Raw genomic sequence first — 16,515 nt, forward strand, 5'->3', positions numbered from 1 at the left:
ACCGTGATATGAGACCTCAAATACCGACAAAGAACGAGAAAGGGAACCTCAAAAACAAGAGAAGAATGAAGAGACTCCAACTCGAGACAATATTCAAGCGCCCCGATTTGTGAATCCCATGCTCAAACAAATCCATTATAACCTACGAATAAAAAATACCATACGAAGAACTGAACTTTTAATACTCAATAGAACAAACATCCTCATACTCCTTAAAGCTATTCCTCAATTAAACTCAATCTCAACGAACGACATTAAGCTGGTTATCTTTGAAGATCATAATTGCTTAGACACGGTACAAATAGAACTAAGAGAAAAGGAAATGATGATGAAAATATACTCTTTAAAGGACACAATGAAGAAGCTAGGATTTGAATGTACAAACTTATCTCGAGAGAACAGGAAGAAAAATATGAGAACCAAAGCCATAGAATTCACAATCGGAACAGAAGGAAACGATTCCACAGAACCAGAGAACGAAAAAATAGGGGCACAACTGAATCGTCAATAATCTCAGAATTTAGTAACCAATGGAAAGATGAAATATACTAATTCCAACGAATCTACGATAGTTTCCATTCAGGAAAATCTCTCAATACAACAACAGAACCATAACCATTAAAGAATAACTAGTCCACATTGTCAATATGGAACTGGAACTTAAGAGGTAACACACATCGTTTTAACCAATCAACAAGTGAATCAGAAAAATTCAACATTATCTGCCTGCAAGAAACGTGGATTAGAGAATCACCGGCCTGTGACGGGTATATTACGTTACTAAATCCGGCAATTAAAGGGGCACAAGGCAGACCCTCTTCAGGATTACTCACACTGATTAAAATAGCACCAAACTGGAGAATTGCAACTACTACTAACAGAAACCCTTGCACTCAAAATACAGTAATAATGGTACAACAACAAGATATACAAGGGAGTGTGAAGTCTTTAGAACATTTCATTAATGAACGTTTATTGGAACCCTGCAATGATCAACAATAACACCTTCATGGATGGAATCTTCCTAAAAATAGATGAAACAAGAGCAAAGTACGTGCAAGCAGAATTCATCATCTGCAGAGATTTGAACATTCACCTTTACACAGAAAAAGGCAAAGTGGCAAAAAACGAGAATCTAACTATGAGAGCAAAGAGGTGGCAGAAAGAAATTAGTATCAGAAACCTCACGCAACTTAAGCAATCGATTGACGATGCAGGAAAAGCCAAACCAACATGGGAAAGAGGAAGCTCATCAGCAGTCATTGACAATATTTACTTATCAGAAGAATTTAAAGAATTTATCATGGAGATCAGAATAGAACCTCCTACATCCAATGATCATCACCAACTATCAGCAAAGGGACACGGCTTAACAGAACCCAGAAAGCAACCCCCATGTTTACCACTGGAAACAGGAAAAAACGTAAGGCTTCGAATAAACAAAGTGGAAACGCAATTAATAGTACAAAACTTACAACATCCTTTAACATCAGACACAGAAAATCTGAACTATAACTTTCTGTTAAAACCATATTTCAAAGGAAAAAAAACAACGAAACTAAACACCACCACCATACATTTAACACTGAGCTTGCAGAAAAGAAAAGAGATGAGAAAAACAATACGAAGACTGAGACTAATCAACAACCAGAGCTCTGAGCAGCAGATAAAGAAAACAAGACAGTCATATTTAAATTGGAAAAAATCTCATATGAACATAATGCTCCAAAAAGACGACGAAGCAATAATGGAAACATACAAGACGCACAATTTAAGAGAACTTTGGAACTTATTAAATAATAACAAGAAGATTTGACAGCCAATGTCAATGAACAACAATGGATCCAGAATTTTTCCACTATATATGCGAAGCGAAACACAGACATGAGCGACAACTTACACCAGGCCACAAACAGATGGTGTATTCAGTACAAAATAACAAGATCTAATAGAAATGATAACAAAATTGAACACCTTACGTGCTCTGGGACCTGACGGTCTATCAAATGAAACACTCAGAAAAGAGCCTGAGCTATGGGCAAATGTCATGAACGCCATTCTAATAGCAATCAACACAACAAATCAGATTCCACACTCCTGGAAAAAAGCAACAATAATACCAATTTACAAACAAGGACCAAGGGAGGATCCTCGGAACTTCAGGACCGTAGCACTACTGGATCCCTTGGGTAAGCTACTTGCATCATTATTACAGAAACAACTAAAGCAATGGGTGGCAGAACATAACCATTTTGCAGTACGACAAACAGGTTTCACTGTGAATGTAAGAACAAATGTGAACCTGATCATGCTGAACATAATCAAATTGGAAGCCATAAAAACAAGACAAAGGTACACATAGCTTTCATTGACTTACACATGGCGTTCAATTCAATATCGAGACAAAAACTATGGGGAAAACTAAAAACATGGAATTGTCCAGCAAAAATACTATAACCGATCAAACAGCTTTAAACAAATACTTCAATAACAGTAAGAATGACACAAAATAGCATCACAACTGCTTTTCTTGACACCATCACCGGACTAAAACAAGGTTGCCCATTGGCAGCCACTCTTTACAACCTTTACACCGCAGACATTGAAGCTCACATGAAGAGCAAAGCACTAAATCCACCAAAAATAAATTCAACTCATGTACCGATAATGATGTATGGGATGATATCATACTAATGGACAAGACAACAGTTGGACTACAGGAAAGCTTACATCTAATGAGTGTGTACATGGAAAAGAAAGAAAGACAAAAGTTATGTCCTAGACAAAACAATCATTCCAGAGAGCCAAACCTCTAAAACTATCAACAAAACAAGACTTGATGAAGTAACAACATACAAATATCTAGGCATAATCATAAATCAGTCGTCAACTGAGAACCAATGGATTCTTAAACTGTTGGCAAAGATACAATCACTAGCAAGACAGGGATGTGTAACACTACCAAGACAGGGATGTGTAATACATCGAAAATTTGGTAAATTCTCATTGAAACCAATAATGGCTTGCTACAAACAAAAAGTTATACCAGCAATTACATACGGAAGCGAGTCAATGCTGCCGATACAAGACACCACATGGCTGAAATTAGAAGGAGCATTTTGGCGAAAGATCTTGAAGTTACCACTCTCAGACCCCATGTTCAGGATACGCCATGAAATTGCCACCCAATCCATAGCCTCCATTGTGAAATGGAAAGAACTTGACATCCTATGTAAACTGTTATCAAATGACAGAATACCTGCAATAGATATTTTAAGAGAACACAAATCGGCAATGAACAACTCAGTACTAAAGAACTGGAAAGAAAAACTATTTCAACTAATGGAAACCGAAGAGATCTCAACTGAAATGCTCATTAAAAAACTTCAACACGCAAAGAAACAAATGATGACAAATGATTGGATAAGGACTTGCAGCAGCGTCACAAAATACTTAAGATACATCAAATGCCGGACGGATATACGAGCAATTAACAAAACACTGATGTATCTTACAAATTTACCAGATGCAACAATATGAGAAACATACACGAGAATCAGACTCAACATTCTGCCAACTAGAGACTACCTGGCTGCGACAAAACAACTCGTACCAGTGGAGGCAAACATCCTCTTCTGCAAAACTGATGAACGGTAAACAATTTACCACCTTACAATGAGGTGCCCTGAACTAAATGAAAAGAGACAGATGTTCGGAGCCTTTTTTAAGATCTCATCAATCGAAATGGACACATAAACAAGATGGGAACGAATAATGAATGGACAAGAAAAGAATCTCATCTTTACAATAGTGCAATTTCTTCGAAACATATTGGTGCTGACGAATGGACCCTCTGAATCAACAACTTAATAATTTTTAACAAAACTGAAACTAAGTTTTATTTAAAGACTTGATCAATAAATGAAAAGTTTGTAACTATATCATTTCAATTAAAAAAAATGTATTTAGTAGCAGAGTTACGTTTTCGGTGGTGAGTTTCCTTGAGTCTCTCATTAGGGTAGGAGGTGCAGGGGGTGGTCAGCTGGGGAGGAGTCTCTCATAGTGATGATGTTAAATCTGATGAGGATGTGATCGGTCCAGGACATTTTTGTGATATCTTCTAAGTGAACTGTGGTGTTCAATGTTAGGATCCAAACAAGGGTTCGTCCTTTTGAGTGGGTTGGGGCGTTGACAATTTGTTGAATTGCATTTCTAGGAATGTAGTATGGAATGATGTGGCGTGGTGATCGGCGGCGTCTTTGTATCCTAGGATAATATCTCCTAAGAGAATAAGTTTAGTGTTAGGTTTGAGGAGTGGGGAGATGAGCAGGGGGAGTTCGGTGTCAGGGTTGTTGGTAGTGCTAGGGGCTCTGTACACTATTAGGAAGCTGATTCTATTTTTAGGGTCTATGGCTAACTTGAGGGCTAGGGGTTCATAGCCTGGTACTTTTTCTGTTTTGCATTCTCTGAACTGGAGGAAGGTTTTGCAGATGATGGCAACTCCACCTCCAATGCCTTCCAGTCTATCAGATCTCAGTATAGTATATTCGGGTGGAATGGCTAGAGTAAGCAGCGGGCCTGAAGCTGAATGAAGCCAGGTTTCAGTTGTTACTAGGAAGTCTAAATTGTTTTCAAGAATGAGGTCATGTATATCAATGGTGTGTGCACCTAAGGATCTAACATTAAGTAGGGCACCCTTTAATGGGTCTGTGAGTGGTGTGGCACGACTCATTTGTGTTGTAGGTGGTGGTGGGGGGGTGGGGTGTTACCTAGAGTTTTCTGGTGATTCTTTTTAGGTTTGGAGAGTGTGCTGCAAACTACATTTGTTGATTTTAACAGTATCAGTTGTTTGTAAACTGTCTCTGAGGGTGAGGGTAATGGTGGGGTTCGTGGAGGTGCACGTGGATGGTCTTGATTTTCGTGTAGTTCCTAGTAAAGGTCTGGTGCGGGGGATTGACGTGTAAGTTCTGGAGGAGAGCCTGTGGCGGCGGGGTGGACCTACAATAGGTGTGGAGATTTGCGCTGAGGGGGTGGTAGGTGGTAGGGTGATGAATGCTGGTGTATTAGGCAGAAATGGTATAGGGCAAGGTATGGCGTGGTGTCTGGGGCAGTAAAGACGAGCTAGTCCTGCACCTATCTGAATGAATGCGCCATTTGAACATAACATAGAGTTAGTGCTGTTGGTGAGGGTTTGGAGAAACGTAATGTGTTGGTTGTGAGGTGTGGCAACTGCCATAATGTTAATGTGCTGGATTTGGGGGGTAGTCAAGCGGTATTGATGCTAGAAGGCATGTTAGTGCAAGAATTATTGCGGCTGTAAATCTAGCCAACCTGTATTGCAGCAAGTAGGTGTGTTCTATTAACATGGCTGCATGACCTAGGAAGTATTTACGTATTGGCAATGGGTAAGTGGTTACATTAATTGGGGTGTACAATGATTCAAGCATACTAGGTTTGGACTAGATAGTTCTCAGTTGCCCAACGGGAACAGGCCGAGTTTTTGTTAATTGTTATTGGCTTGTCCGTCAGCAATTTGACCAGGGAGTCTGCATAGGGAGCAGCAGAGTCAGTGACTATGAGAAGTAAGCGTACAATAAGTCAGCGTACGACTATGGGAGCAACTGGTTAAACAACATCTGACGTGCCTCACCAGACTCTACCCACCCATCAAGAAACCACACCAGGTGTGGGACCTCAATGTAGTTTTGGCCGCCCACAGAGATAAGGTGGTCCTGAGAACGCAGCCCGTGTTCGTGCCTAAAGTAGTCTCTCCTTTCCATCTAAATGAGAAAATAGTGTTACCTTCCTTCTTTGCTGATCCTAAGGATGATGCACAAACGGTTTTGCACTGTCTGGATGTCAGAAGCGATTGGAAATTCTATCTGGACAGAACGGAGAGCCTCTGCAAGTCGGACACTCTATTTGTCACATTCGGCGGGTAACGGCCCGGTTATCTGGCATCCAAGGCCTCTATAGCAAGGTGGATGGTTGCAGCCATCATGTAGGCCTATGAGGGGGAGCACAAACCACTTCCAGCGAACATGCATGCCTGTGCTGTCAGAGCCAAGGCCATAGAGGTCGCATTCCAGAGACAGGTTCTGTGGCAGATCATCTGCAGGGAGGCCACCTGGGCCACCTCTTCGGCTTTCTGCAAGCACTACTGTTTGGACGCCGGCTCTAAGTCAGATGTGGCTTTTGGACAAATTAATAGTTACTCACCGTAGTGACTAACGTACTCCTAGTGACCATAACAAAGACACTTGATTTGTTATACAGAGCAAACTATCTGATATTACTAAAAACTACAAAAACTGATCTCGGTAAGTGGGGGCCCCTCACCATTTCTTGGTTGTGTAGAATAGCCACTTTAAAAATGGTAACCCTACCTAGAATCCTTAACGTTTTCTAGGCGCTTCCTATACCCCTCCCAAAGGCTTTCTTTACAACATTGAATAAAATGGTAACGATCATTATCTGGAAAAATAAGAGACCCCGACTTGCCTTACAAACATTGATGACTCCTAAGGGGGAGGGGGAATTAGCACTCCCTAATTTTGTCAAATATTTTCAGGCCTCGCAAATAAGGGTCATAAGAGAATGGTTCACACGGTGGTGGGGGTACTGCTTTCAGAGGTACTATGGCTTAATAAAGCCGATAGACCTAAAAGCATGCACGCATGTCAAGATTACAGCGCTACTGGAGGAATCTGGGACAAATTGATAGACCAAGGAGGAATCTCTTCGATTCCTCTCCCATTTCTGCCACTCTTTAGGAATCTACAGTTTACACCGGGGATGGTAAGGTGGCTACCAACAACTGAGAGAGGTGGGGTGTTTAAGGTTGAAAGCTATAATGCCCGGATAGCAGGTGAAGTCCTTCAAAATGTTTAAGCAGTCATTTGGGATCGGAGAAGGTGAAGGGCTAAGATATGAGCTGAGGCATTGGACAGCCTACCCACAGAATAGATCAGCGGCTTCCCAACCACTCACCTCCTTTGAGAAATATATAGCCTCCCAGTCAGGGGACAAAAAACTCATCTCATCACTCTATAATGTTTTCATGGAAAATTCCCCACAGACTCAATGGCCATGCATGAAAAAATGGGAAGGGACAATAGGATGTGGAATCCAACAGGATTGCTGGGATTTTCTTTTCGGGAAATGTGGTTATGGCACAATGGCATTGTACCCCGGATATATTGCAGAAGATGTTCTCTAACGTATCTCCTAATTGTTGGAGGGGCTGTACAGAGGGGATTGGGCCCATATTTGGTGGAACTGTCTAATGATAAAAACCTACTGGGCATCCATAACCTTAAGCATAGAAGAGATGTTCAAACTGGAGTTCACTTTGGGAGTCGAGAAATGCTTACTGGGGCTTTGGGTTCCCGAGAAGGGACTGCAAATCAAGCCAAAGTTCAAAGCTTATTTGATCTTACTACTACTGGTGGCACTATTGGTACTAGCAAAGAACTAGAAGCTCAAAGAGGCCTCAAGAGATAGTGGGCAGGAAATATTTGGAACATTGTAGCGTTAGAATGGATCACTTATTCTATCCAAGTCGATTATTCGAAGTTCAGGCGAGACTGGGGATCGGTCTGGACTTTCCTACGGAACGATTTTAGATTCCCATTGCGCCCACAATGGCTAAAAATGTTTGCCATCATGTAACGCTTTGTAATCTCTATGTTGAATGTTTGCTCAAGTTCCTTAGACCAGGTGGAATGAACCCCAGGGAGGAGGGAAGGTGGAGGGTTTTGGGGTAATGAAGGGGGGAATGTTATGATTTAATGTAATAACGGTGAGAACTGACAATTAAAATATTTTTTTTTAAATGCCAGCCCAAATTCTGGCTACCCACACTCTGTACAGCGCTCTGCTGCGCTCGAGCTAGGTCCATGCTTTAAACAATAAAATGAATTATTTCAAGTTCTGAGTTACGTGTGGTTTTAGGGACATGAATGTGTTTTGTTTGTATAAGCCCTGCTGCTGAATGGGGCAGGGAGTAGGTGTTGTTGGTGTAGCAGAGTGAAGAACAGGTGTTTTCCTTCATCTCTGGTTAGTGGCTGGCATACCTCACCTTTTACCACAGTTGAATGGGTCCAGTTATTTCATTTAAAGGAATGGAGTATGTCTCTGGTTGTGGGGAGAGGGGGCTCTGCTGCAGCTTGACTGTGGCTTGGAAAGTCTTGTCTGGGTCCGGGCATGTCCTGACTCCATTTCACCTTTACCAGGGAGTAGGGAAAAGGGCTCATTTTCCTGGGAAGGCACCTGTCCATGTTGAGACTTTCCCCAGTATCTATCTTAGGCAGTATGCCACGAGAGGGACTGGCCAAGCAGAAAGGGCTCCAGGACACTTTCCATATACCTTATTAATGTCCCACGTAGCATAGCTGTCTGGCATGTATGGTACCCAATGCCCTAATGCAGGGAAATTAAATGACAGTTTGCTACATATATTTCTTTCTTTTATTTTATTCCCAGAAATGAAATTGGGCTTTTCTGTTTATTTTACTCCTTTTTTTAAAAAAAAAAAAGTTTTTTAAAACAATGGTCTTTATCACAAGTACGAGGGTGCAGTAAAAACAGCAGTAGGGTGGCAATAATTATGTTATTGACGTTTTACTCCACCGCCGTACTACAGGTTTGGCAGTGATGTGTAGGATTTGCCTCCAGCAAAATGCTCGAGCATTATCCGCCAGCTTACTGCAAACAATCGGCAGAATTTCCGCCGATGGTAATCCTGCCAAAATCCCCCTGCCCTTGTATGGACGTCATAAAATTGGGACTTACACCGTCTATCACCACTTCTAGCCTGGCGGTAAATCTGCCGGACCAAGTGGTGGAAACGGTCAATCTGTTTGGTGGTATTCCGGCAGATTTACTGCTGGAACACTGCCAAACTTGTAATAAAGCTCAATTAATTTAATTGGCTAAATATTTTTAATATGGTTTGGCTGAGTTCCTTTATAAGGTCTTGGAACTTCAAGGTGACATACAACATCCTATTTACATATGATAGCGGATATTTTATTCCTTATAATAAATGGTCATCTCCTTTAATACTTGGCCTGTTGCTTAACGTATGAGATCTTCCAGTTCTTAGTACATATAATAAAAGTAGAATCTTTTTGGGTTAAATAAAAACGAACATGCAGCATGATATGTGTTGAAGAAAAATATTGTAGGAAGTTTTCCAAATTCATCTAAAAATCAGTTTTCGTTTTGTACTTTAAAATAAGTAATGAAATGCAGAATCTTGCTCTCATGTGTTAAATTCCAACAGTCACAAAATAAACATAATACCATAAACAGTTCCTTATCAATTAATGTTTGTAAAATGTCACAGAAAGCTATTTTGTAAAAAAGGGATTTGAAAAGCTTTCCACAGCTTTCATTAAGTGCTGCAGTAACAGCTGGAATGCTGCTCTTTGCTGGCTGAAACAGCAGGCCTTGTAACAACTGCAGTGTAATAATTGATTACAGAGCAGTAGTGATTTAATTTTCTAATTAATGGTTAGTAGTGATTGCACATCTAGCCTAATATAAGAAAAGGATTTACAGACTGTATATGGGCATTGCAGGCTCTGATGTATTCCATGATCCCATCAATGTCAGGAGATATTGTATTATTGATAATTATAATGACAATACCCTTGAAGGAGTGTTATGTTTACGAGTAATTTACTTTTGTTGTTCTTTTTGTCTGTGCTCTGCCATGGGACCCACCTCTGTTTTTATAGGTCTTGGACCGAATCCATGTGATTTGTCCGTGGCTGAAACTACCGCGGGCAAAACGTTTGCATGAGAAAGGTGCGAACTACCAAATGTTTGCACCTTTCTAATGCGAACACACATACATACTCGCACCCAAACACACACAACACACCCATAACAACCCCCCACCCACACCCTCAGCACACCCCCAACATAAACAAACCTCACTTACCTTCATCTTCACGCTGGTTTCCTGCAGCGCCAGTTCCCTTTCACTTCCGTGATCGGGAACCGGCGCTGCAGGGTCCTTTTCTTTTTTTCTTTTTAACGGAAGGCTGAGGGTGGTGTCCTCCGCAGCCTCCACTCACTATACCATAAAGTATAGTGAGCAGGGCGATGCGGGGGTACCCCCCCAGCCCTGTTATTTTTCCAATGCTACCACCAAAGGTTCGAACCTTTGGTGTTCGAACCTTTGGTGGTAGCATTTCTAGAACTTTTGGTCATTGCAACCACTTCTTTTATGGTAAAATCGTCCTATACCCCTGGACCATTGGCATTGAGGAAATTAAAGGATTGGGGTTTGTGTTTTGAGGGCATGGGTCGTTGGGACTGGCAGAACGCTGCCTGTGCCTGAACAAATGTAGAGTTACAGATCTGCAAAAGTAGTTTGAATCCCCTTGTCTGAAGGGGGTTGCCATTTGTCTGCAGGTAGTGGGACTTGGTCAAGGAGTACAATAGGTGCTATCTTTAGTGTTTGTGTACATGCTTGAGCATTCTCTATATAGCTAGGCTTTTGGAATATGAGGTGGAGCAGAGAACAGGATATAGTAAGTGTGGGAGTTCAATACCGTTTAATCTGAAACATTTGTAAACCCATTTTCGTGGATTAAAAGCCATTGATGAAACCAACATTCGGTAATGTTGCATTTCTGAACCAACCAAACACATGTACATCCGAAGTGGTAAATGTTGAACCCTAACTCTCTTATATTCTGCCATGCCTGATATTCTGCAATCTCGCCCCACAGCTGAGGGGATAGAGGATTAACCACCTTCGCTTCTGATTACAGACCCAGCCACAACACTATCGACGGACACCCTGGCCCCTGCCCCCAGCACAGCGACTCCGGTGCCAACACCTCAGTGATGACAGCTATCAACTAGCCTACAGTCCATCCACCTGCTTCCAATGGAGACCCAGTGCATCCTGGACAGCAGCAGCAGGCGTAGAGGACAACGTGCTGAGCTGGAAAGCTAAAGGTCCTGCGGTTCCATATGTGAGAATAGTACACCATTTCACTGTTCAAGAAAGAAAAACAAAAGACACAAAAAATGAAGCCCTTGCTTCGAGATTGTTTGGTTACTTTTTGCCCCACTGTTCCCACAGTGAATGTGAGACACTTATTGGGCAGAAAAGAGACTTGTTTGAGAGCCATTAACGCCGAAGCCCTGAAGAAGCTATCCCATTCCGAGGCAACCAAGCAGCTCTCTTTATTTATGAATTCAGAAACTTTGTCAGTTTGTAATTGCCCTCTGGTGAGGGAATTTTTTGTATCACTCTAGCTTAGTGCTCCAGTCAGTTGGTCACCTCCCCACACAAAAAAGACATTTGAAAAAGGGGGAAGTAAATGTACATTGTGGGGGTTGAAGGAGAAAGAAGTAAGGCAGGCTGCAGCTCCAAATGCAGGTATGTAAAATGTATGAGTTGAGGGGTCACAGCATTTGGCTTGTGTGGGTATGCCTAGTTGTTCAGTGCACATTTGTGGATAAAGATGACGGTACACTACTAATCGCAGTTAACTATGTCAACAGCTATCCACCATTGTCATAGCGCACACTCAGGCCATCTATGGTTTACGTTTAATGTGTTGCAGAGAGAAAGATCTTTTCAGTTGAAGAGCACCCTGTCAGCAGCCAGCGACTTGATCAAATTAATTTAGACTCCTCACAAACCCAAATCAACCCTTAAGTGCTCCCACTCTCTGATCCTGTCTGTTTCATAATGTTTTTGTTTTGCCTTTTAGTATTGTTCCTGTGCTTTGCTTTCCTTTATCTATTCCCAACCTTTTTACACAATTGAAATCCCATTCAGACCGGAGTAGGACCTTTCTATAGGGTAAATCATATAAATTGTTAAACTTATTTGGAACACCAATGCCCTTAGCATGTTCTAGTTGAAGGTCAAATGGATAGAATCTCGGAGGAAACTGAAGTAAAGCAATATGGTTGCAAAAGAAAAGATTATGGGCCTCATTACACGGAAGGCGGTAATCCAAGGTGCTATTAGCACCCTGGACCATGCCGGTAAATTACCGGCACCGCCTTGGCGGAAAGGGGATTTACCGCCCCATTCCAAGGTTGGAGGGGCGGTAAATCCCCCTTCCGCCATTGCCCTTCCCCATTCCCATTTCTGCCCCATAGGGCTCTATGGGAATGGGGAAGGCGCTAATTACGGCACCGCAATTTTGCGGTGCCGTAATTAGCTCCGAGGTCCCTTAGCGGGTTGGTACTTAACGCCTGCAAGAAGCAGGCGTTGATTCCTCCAACCCGCAAAGGGACCTCGTAGTACGGCGGTAAGGGTTAACGGTCACCGTTGCCATTAACGGTGACCGTTAACCCTTACCGCCGTCCGTGTAATGAGGCCCTATGAAACGGTCAAATATTGTTTCTCTATAGTGCTATATCAAGGCTACAACATTCTCCACTATTTCCTCACCATGATCTTTTTGGTTCAGTCTATTGTTAAGCTACTTCCCCTTTCTGATGCCAAAGCCCTGTTTTGCTTTTCATATATTCTTCTGAATTGACTAGCAGAGGGATACCACTCTGGCAATCAGGATACTTCTCAATAGGTTTGTGCCCTGAAAGGCCCAGGTAATCGGTCAATCTATTACATACGACTGATTCTGCTGCAGAGCTGTTTGACAATGACACTTTGTAAAATTACCCCAAAAGGGTGTTTATCTGCGTTGGCAAAACTTACCCAAATGCTACATGTTTCTATAGACCTGAATGTGATTAGAAAGAGCTTTTGTAAGCCTATCAACTTGCTAATGGACTAGAACCCTAGTCAGTCGTACAACCTTTCTTTTTAACCATTCTCACTCCTAACAGCCATACTGGATTTATTTCCATACTACCTCTTCCTTTAATATTCACAAGTGGCTAATTCTCTCCATGGGAATTTTATTGGATGTTGAGAAAACAGTGTTTTGGACACTTGGGTCATGGAGGAAATGAGGGATGCAATTACGGAAGCAAGTGTGTTGTCTCCCAAGCAAACTAACATAACCAAGTATGGGCCAATTCTATTAAATTCCACTATATTCCGAGGCTTTTACTGCTGATGTGTTGACTTGTGTGCACTTTTTGCAGTTTCCTCCTTGTGTCATTCGTCTGCAGGAAAGCCTTGTTCTTATTGAATATCACCAGGAGGTGGAATGGTCTGTAAATTCTTTATATCTGGAGTACGCCAATGGTTTTTGCATCCTTGCATCTAGGTACATGTGAGCAGGCTGGTCGCTACATAGCTTCATCGCGGTGGATCAGTGGCCAATCCCAGTGGAGCGTATAAGAATTAATTTGGTATGAAAGAGTTGTAGGGCCTCATTACAAGCATGCCATTCCGGAAACAAAGCTTACCGGCATCGTTGTTTCTAGACCTGCATACTACAGTTCTGCTTGCCGGAGCCGCTGTGCCCGGCCGGTCTGTCTGACCCTGCTTGGTACAGTGGCAACGGTAAGCAGACAGTCATGGAAGCACCAGCACCGTTAACAACGGTGCCGGTCCTTCTGTGTTCCCCATTCCCAGAGTCCTGGGAATGGGGAATTACAATTTACAGGTGCCTGGCTTGCTGGACCACTGGGGTTGTAATCCCCCGGTGTTACTGGCAAGTCAGGCGCCAGTAAATATTTACGGGTCTGGTGGCAACCTGCCTGTAATACCAGCTCAGTTACCACCGGACCCATAATGAGGCCCGTAGAGTCCCAGAGAAATGTAACTCTTATTCTTTGGAATGTACAGCATGCCTTTAGGCCATGTTGAGTAAAACTTGCAGAGCTGAGATTGAATGGTCAAGCAGACTTAAAGCCCTTCACCAAATATTGGAATGATCCCACATGCACACAGAGAGATGACTAGCGTGCCCAGAAGCCAACCAATTAAAGGCTGCAAAGACCCTAAAATGGCCGCTTCAGAAAGAGAACAGGGATTAAATAGGGATAGAGACTGCACCCTTTCTTATCCCTACAGGCAATCAAAATATGTATGGACATGTGTTTATTTATAAAAATGTCAAACTTAAAGCGAATGTTTAAATTCTTTAACAGGTATGATTCTTGAGTATGTGTTGCAGGACTGGTACCCGTTGGGTGTGTAGCGTTTCTGAATACAGATTCCTTTGCACAGGTTGAGAGTTGCAGCTTATAACCAAATTGGATCAAAGGGGGGGGAAGCTGAACTATCATAACCCTGGACTACTTCAGTAAGATTACGGTAGTTTCGGCATAGCCCTGTGTTTTTCTACTGAGCAACAACTCATGCAAGACCGCAGGTCATTAACCCGTTGCAATCAAAAGGTTTTTGTTACATTGAAGTGTTTGTAAATTGATTTGTATAAATAGTTTTCAGTTGAGTTTCTTATATTGATGTTGGAAAATGAGGTGTGCCTAAGGAGCTTTGGAGTTAAGTCTACCTGCCGTTAGGCACATGTGCTTGCTATTTTCCTTCCCAGATAGCTCATCCAAGCTCAGGTTCAAGTCTTTAGGACAGGTGTAAGAAGCATAGATTGTTTCATCATGTGTACCAACAGATATATTTAAATGACATAAATAGAATTGTGGGAAAGGTTAATGTGTAGGCATAGCTCTCATAGATATTTCACACTTTTCACTTGTCAAATTCTCTCTCGTTTTACCAAGGGCTTCCGCCAGCTACACAGAACATTTGGGACTATGATAAGCCTGAGTTGCTTACGTAGCGCCAGCTCAAGCCCCAGGAGTGGCTTTCTGCCCCAAAACCTAAAATAACATTGCATGAAGAGTATCACTACAGATGCCACCTCATGTAAGCCCTAGATACCCTTTATTAAAGGATGGATACCATCCCTTTTTCTGGAAACATTACTCATAATAATGCCCAAGTTGCTTAACTAAATGCAACGAAAACCATGTTTTTACTGTATCGTCCCCTGAAGCGTGAGTGTGAAAGGATGCTGTGTAGTGTTTAGTGATAAGTCATGTGGCTCTTGGTACTCCTATTCTCCCACTCACCAAGCTAGGAACACCATAGACCTCGATCTGCCATTAGTTGGTTTTCAGAGCATAATTTTCTCCAGTACAGACACTTCAAACCGGCCTTTGTGATTTTGCCAATAGAGCTGCTTAAAAGTGCTCTATTTTAGCCGAACAGCAGACTATGACTATGTCTTGCTTTTTGATTTTATATAATCATTTTTTTACAGAAAGCTTTGACTGTTGCCTTTTTAAACCTTGTATTTTTATTTAGTTTACATTTTTGAGTGGGTTATGGCTCCTTGCTCTTTACTGAATGAAGATTTAAAAAAATGTACACATCTGATGAAGGTAAAATAGCAGTCAGGTATCGATGCAGGGAGCTGGCTAATGGAGACAGTTGGGCATCATTGTAAAATAAGTGTGTGTGTGTGTGTGAGAGAGAGAGAGAGAGAGAGAGAGAGAGAGAGAGAGAGAGAGAGAGAGAGAGAGAGAGAGAGAGAGAGAGAGAGAGAGAGAGAGAGAGAGAAAGAGAGAGAGCATACATTTCTTATCTGTTCTCCTGCACACTATCTGACCTTTCAGTATACTATTCTTTTTTTTGTAAACCTGGGAGACTTTGGCCTGCTGTTTGTATCTTGCCTGTGAACCTTGTGCTTTGTGTCTGTGTAGACTGCCTCTTCCAGGCCTTTGCAGCATAGTTGCTGATGGGAATAAAATACTTAAAACATGTGTCTGCCTCCAGGATCTTTGTTCATTTTGGGGCTCGTAAAGTGGGCAGGATTAAAGCACCAATTTTGAATGCATACATTTCTCAACAGATTCCTGCTCTTGTGAAATACATGTAGTTTGCAGTCTGCTCCAGAAAGTTTTATAGAGGCAACAAGTGGAGCATGAAACTCTGAGGATGGTTCCATCACAATGCCTTGTTGCTGTCTCATGCTGGATGTGATATCATCCCTAGATATAAAGCCCGAATACCATTTCCTTCCGTTCATTATTTCCATGGTTAATGCACAGGAACGTTTTTCAGCAGAACAGTAACTCGTTTTGTATGATTTGTCAGCAATGTCTTCTCCAAAGTGGGGGTTTAAAGCCTGTCAGCAGTAACACCAGTAACACCACTCCATGCCTTTTAATGGGTCCAAACTCTGCCCTTTTCGTCTGGAAAAATACCACGACACAGAATGCAGATCCTGTCAGACATTGACACCTAAGGCAGTAAGGGAGCACCTGGTGAGGCGGTTTATGGCCTCTTCCAGGGTAGCAAGCCCTAAGAAATTGTCTCAAGGGACCCTTGTAATGAAACCCAGATCTGAGCCCTAGAGCCCATCTTTGGAGCACTTGTCACGTTCTCATAAGAAAAAGATGATGCATGTTCACTGTTATCTGGATGTTCAGCACAAACGCTGCCTTCCTTAGAGAATTTTCTCTGCATCATTCCAAATTCTTGAATAACTGGTGAAAGGTCACACTCGGAGCAAAACCTAAAGTAAGCCCCTCCAGAAGTTATTCTTCAAAGGGGAGGGTGTCAGAACTTCCCACACAGTAGAAAGGGTCCTTGTT

General features: G+C 42.2%; 1 protein-coding gene across 2 annotated transcripts in view; it reads left to right on the forward strand.

The window, feature by feature from the left end:
• SMARCC2 (SWI/SNF related BAF chromatin remodeling complex subunit C2) overlaps positions 1 to 15,681 on the forward strand; it is a 2,756,167-nt gene extending 2,740,486 nt beyond the window's left edge. For both annotated transcript variants that reach the window (XM_069653753.1, XM_069653754.1), the window contains exon 28: positions 10,788 to 15,681. In XM_069653753.1, coding sequence (XP_069509854.1) covers positions 10,788 to 10,864 — 77 coding nt within the window. In that variant the 3' untranslated portion in view covers positions 10,865 to 15,681. The remainder of the gene's footprint in view (positions 1 to 10,787) is intronic.
• The last annotated feature ends 834 nt before the right edge of the window (positions 15,682 to 16,515 follow it).

Source organism: Ambystoma mexicanum, chromosome 3q (assembly GCF_040938575.1).
Source record: "Ambystoma mexicanum isolate Mex_15411 chromosome 3q, UKY_AmexF1_1, whole genome shotgun sequence".
Taxonomy (NCBI): domain Eukaryota; kingdom Metazoa; phylum Chordata; class Amphibia; order Caudata; family Ambystomatidae; genus Ambystoma; species Ambystoma mexicanum.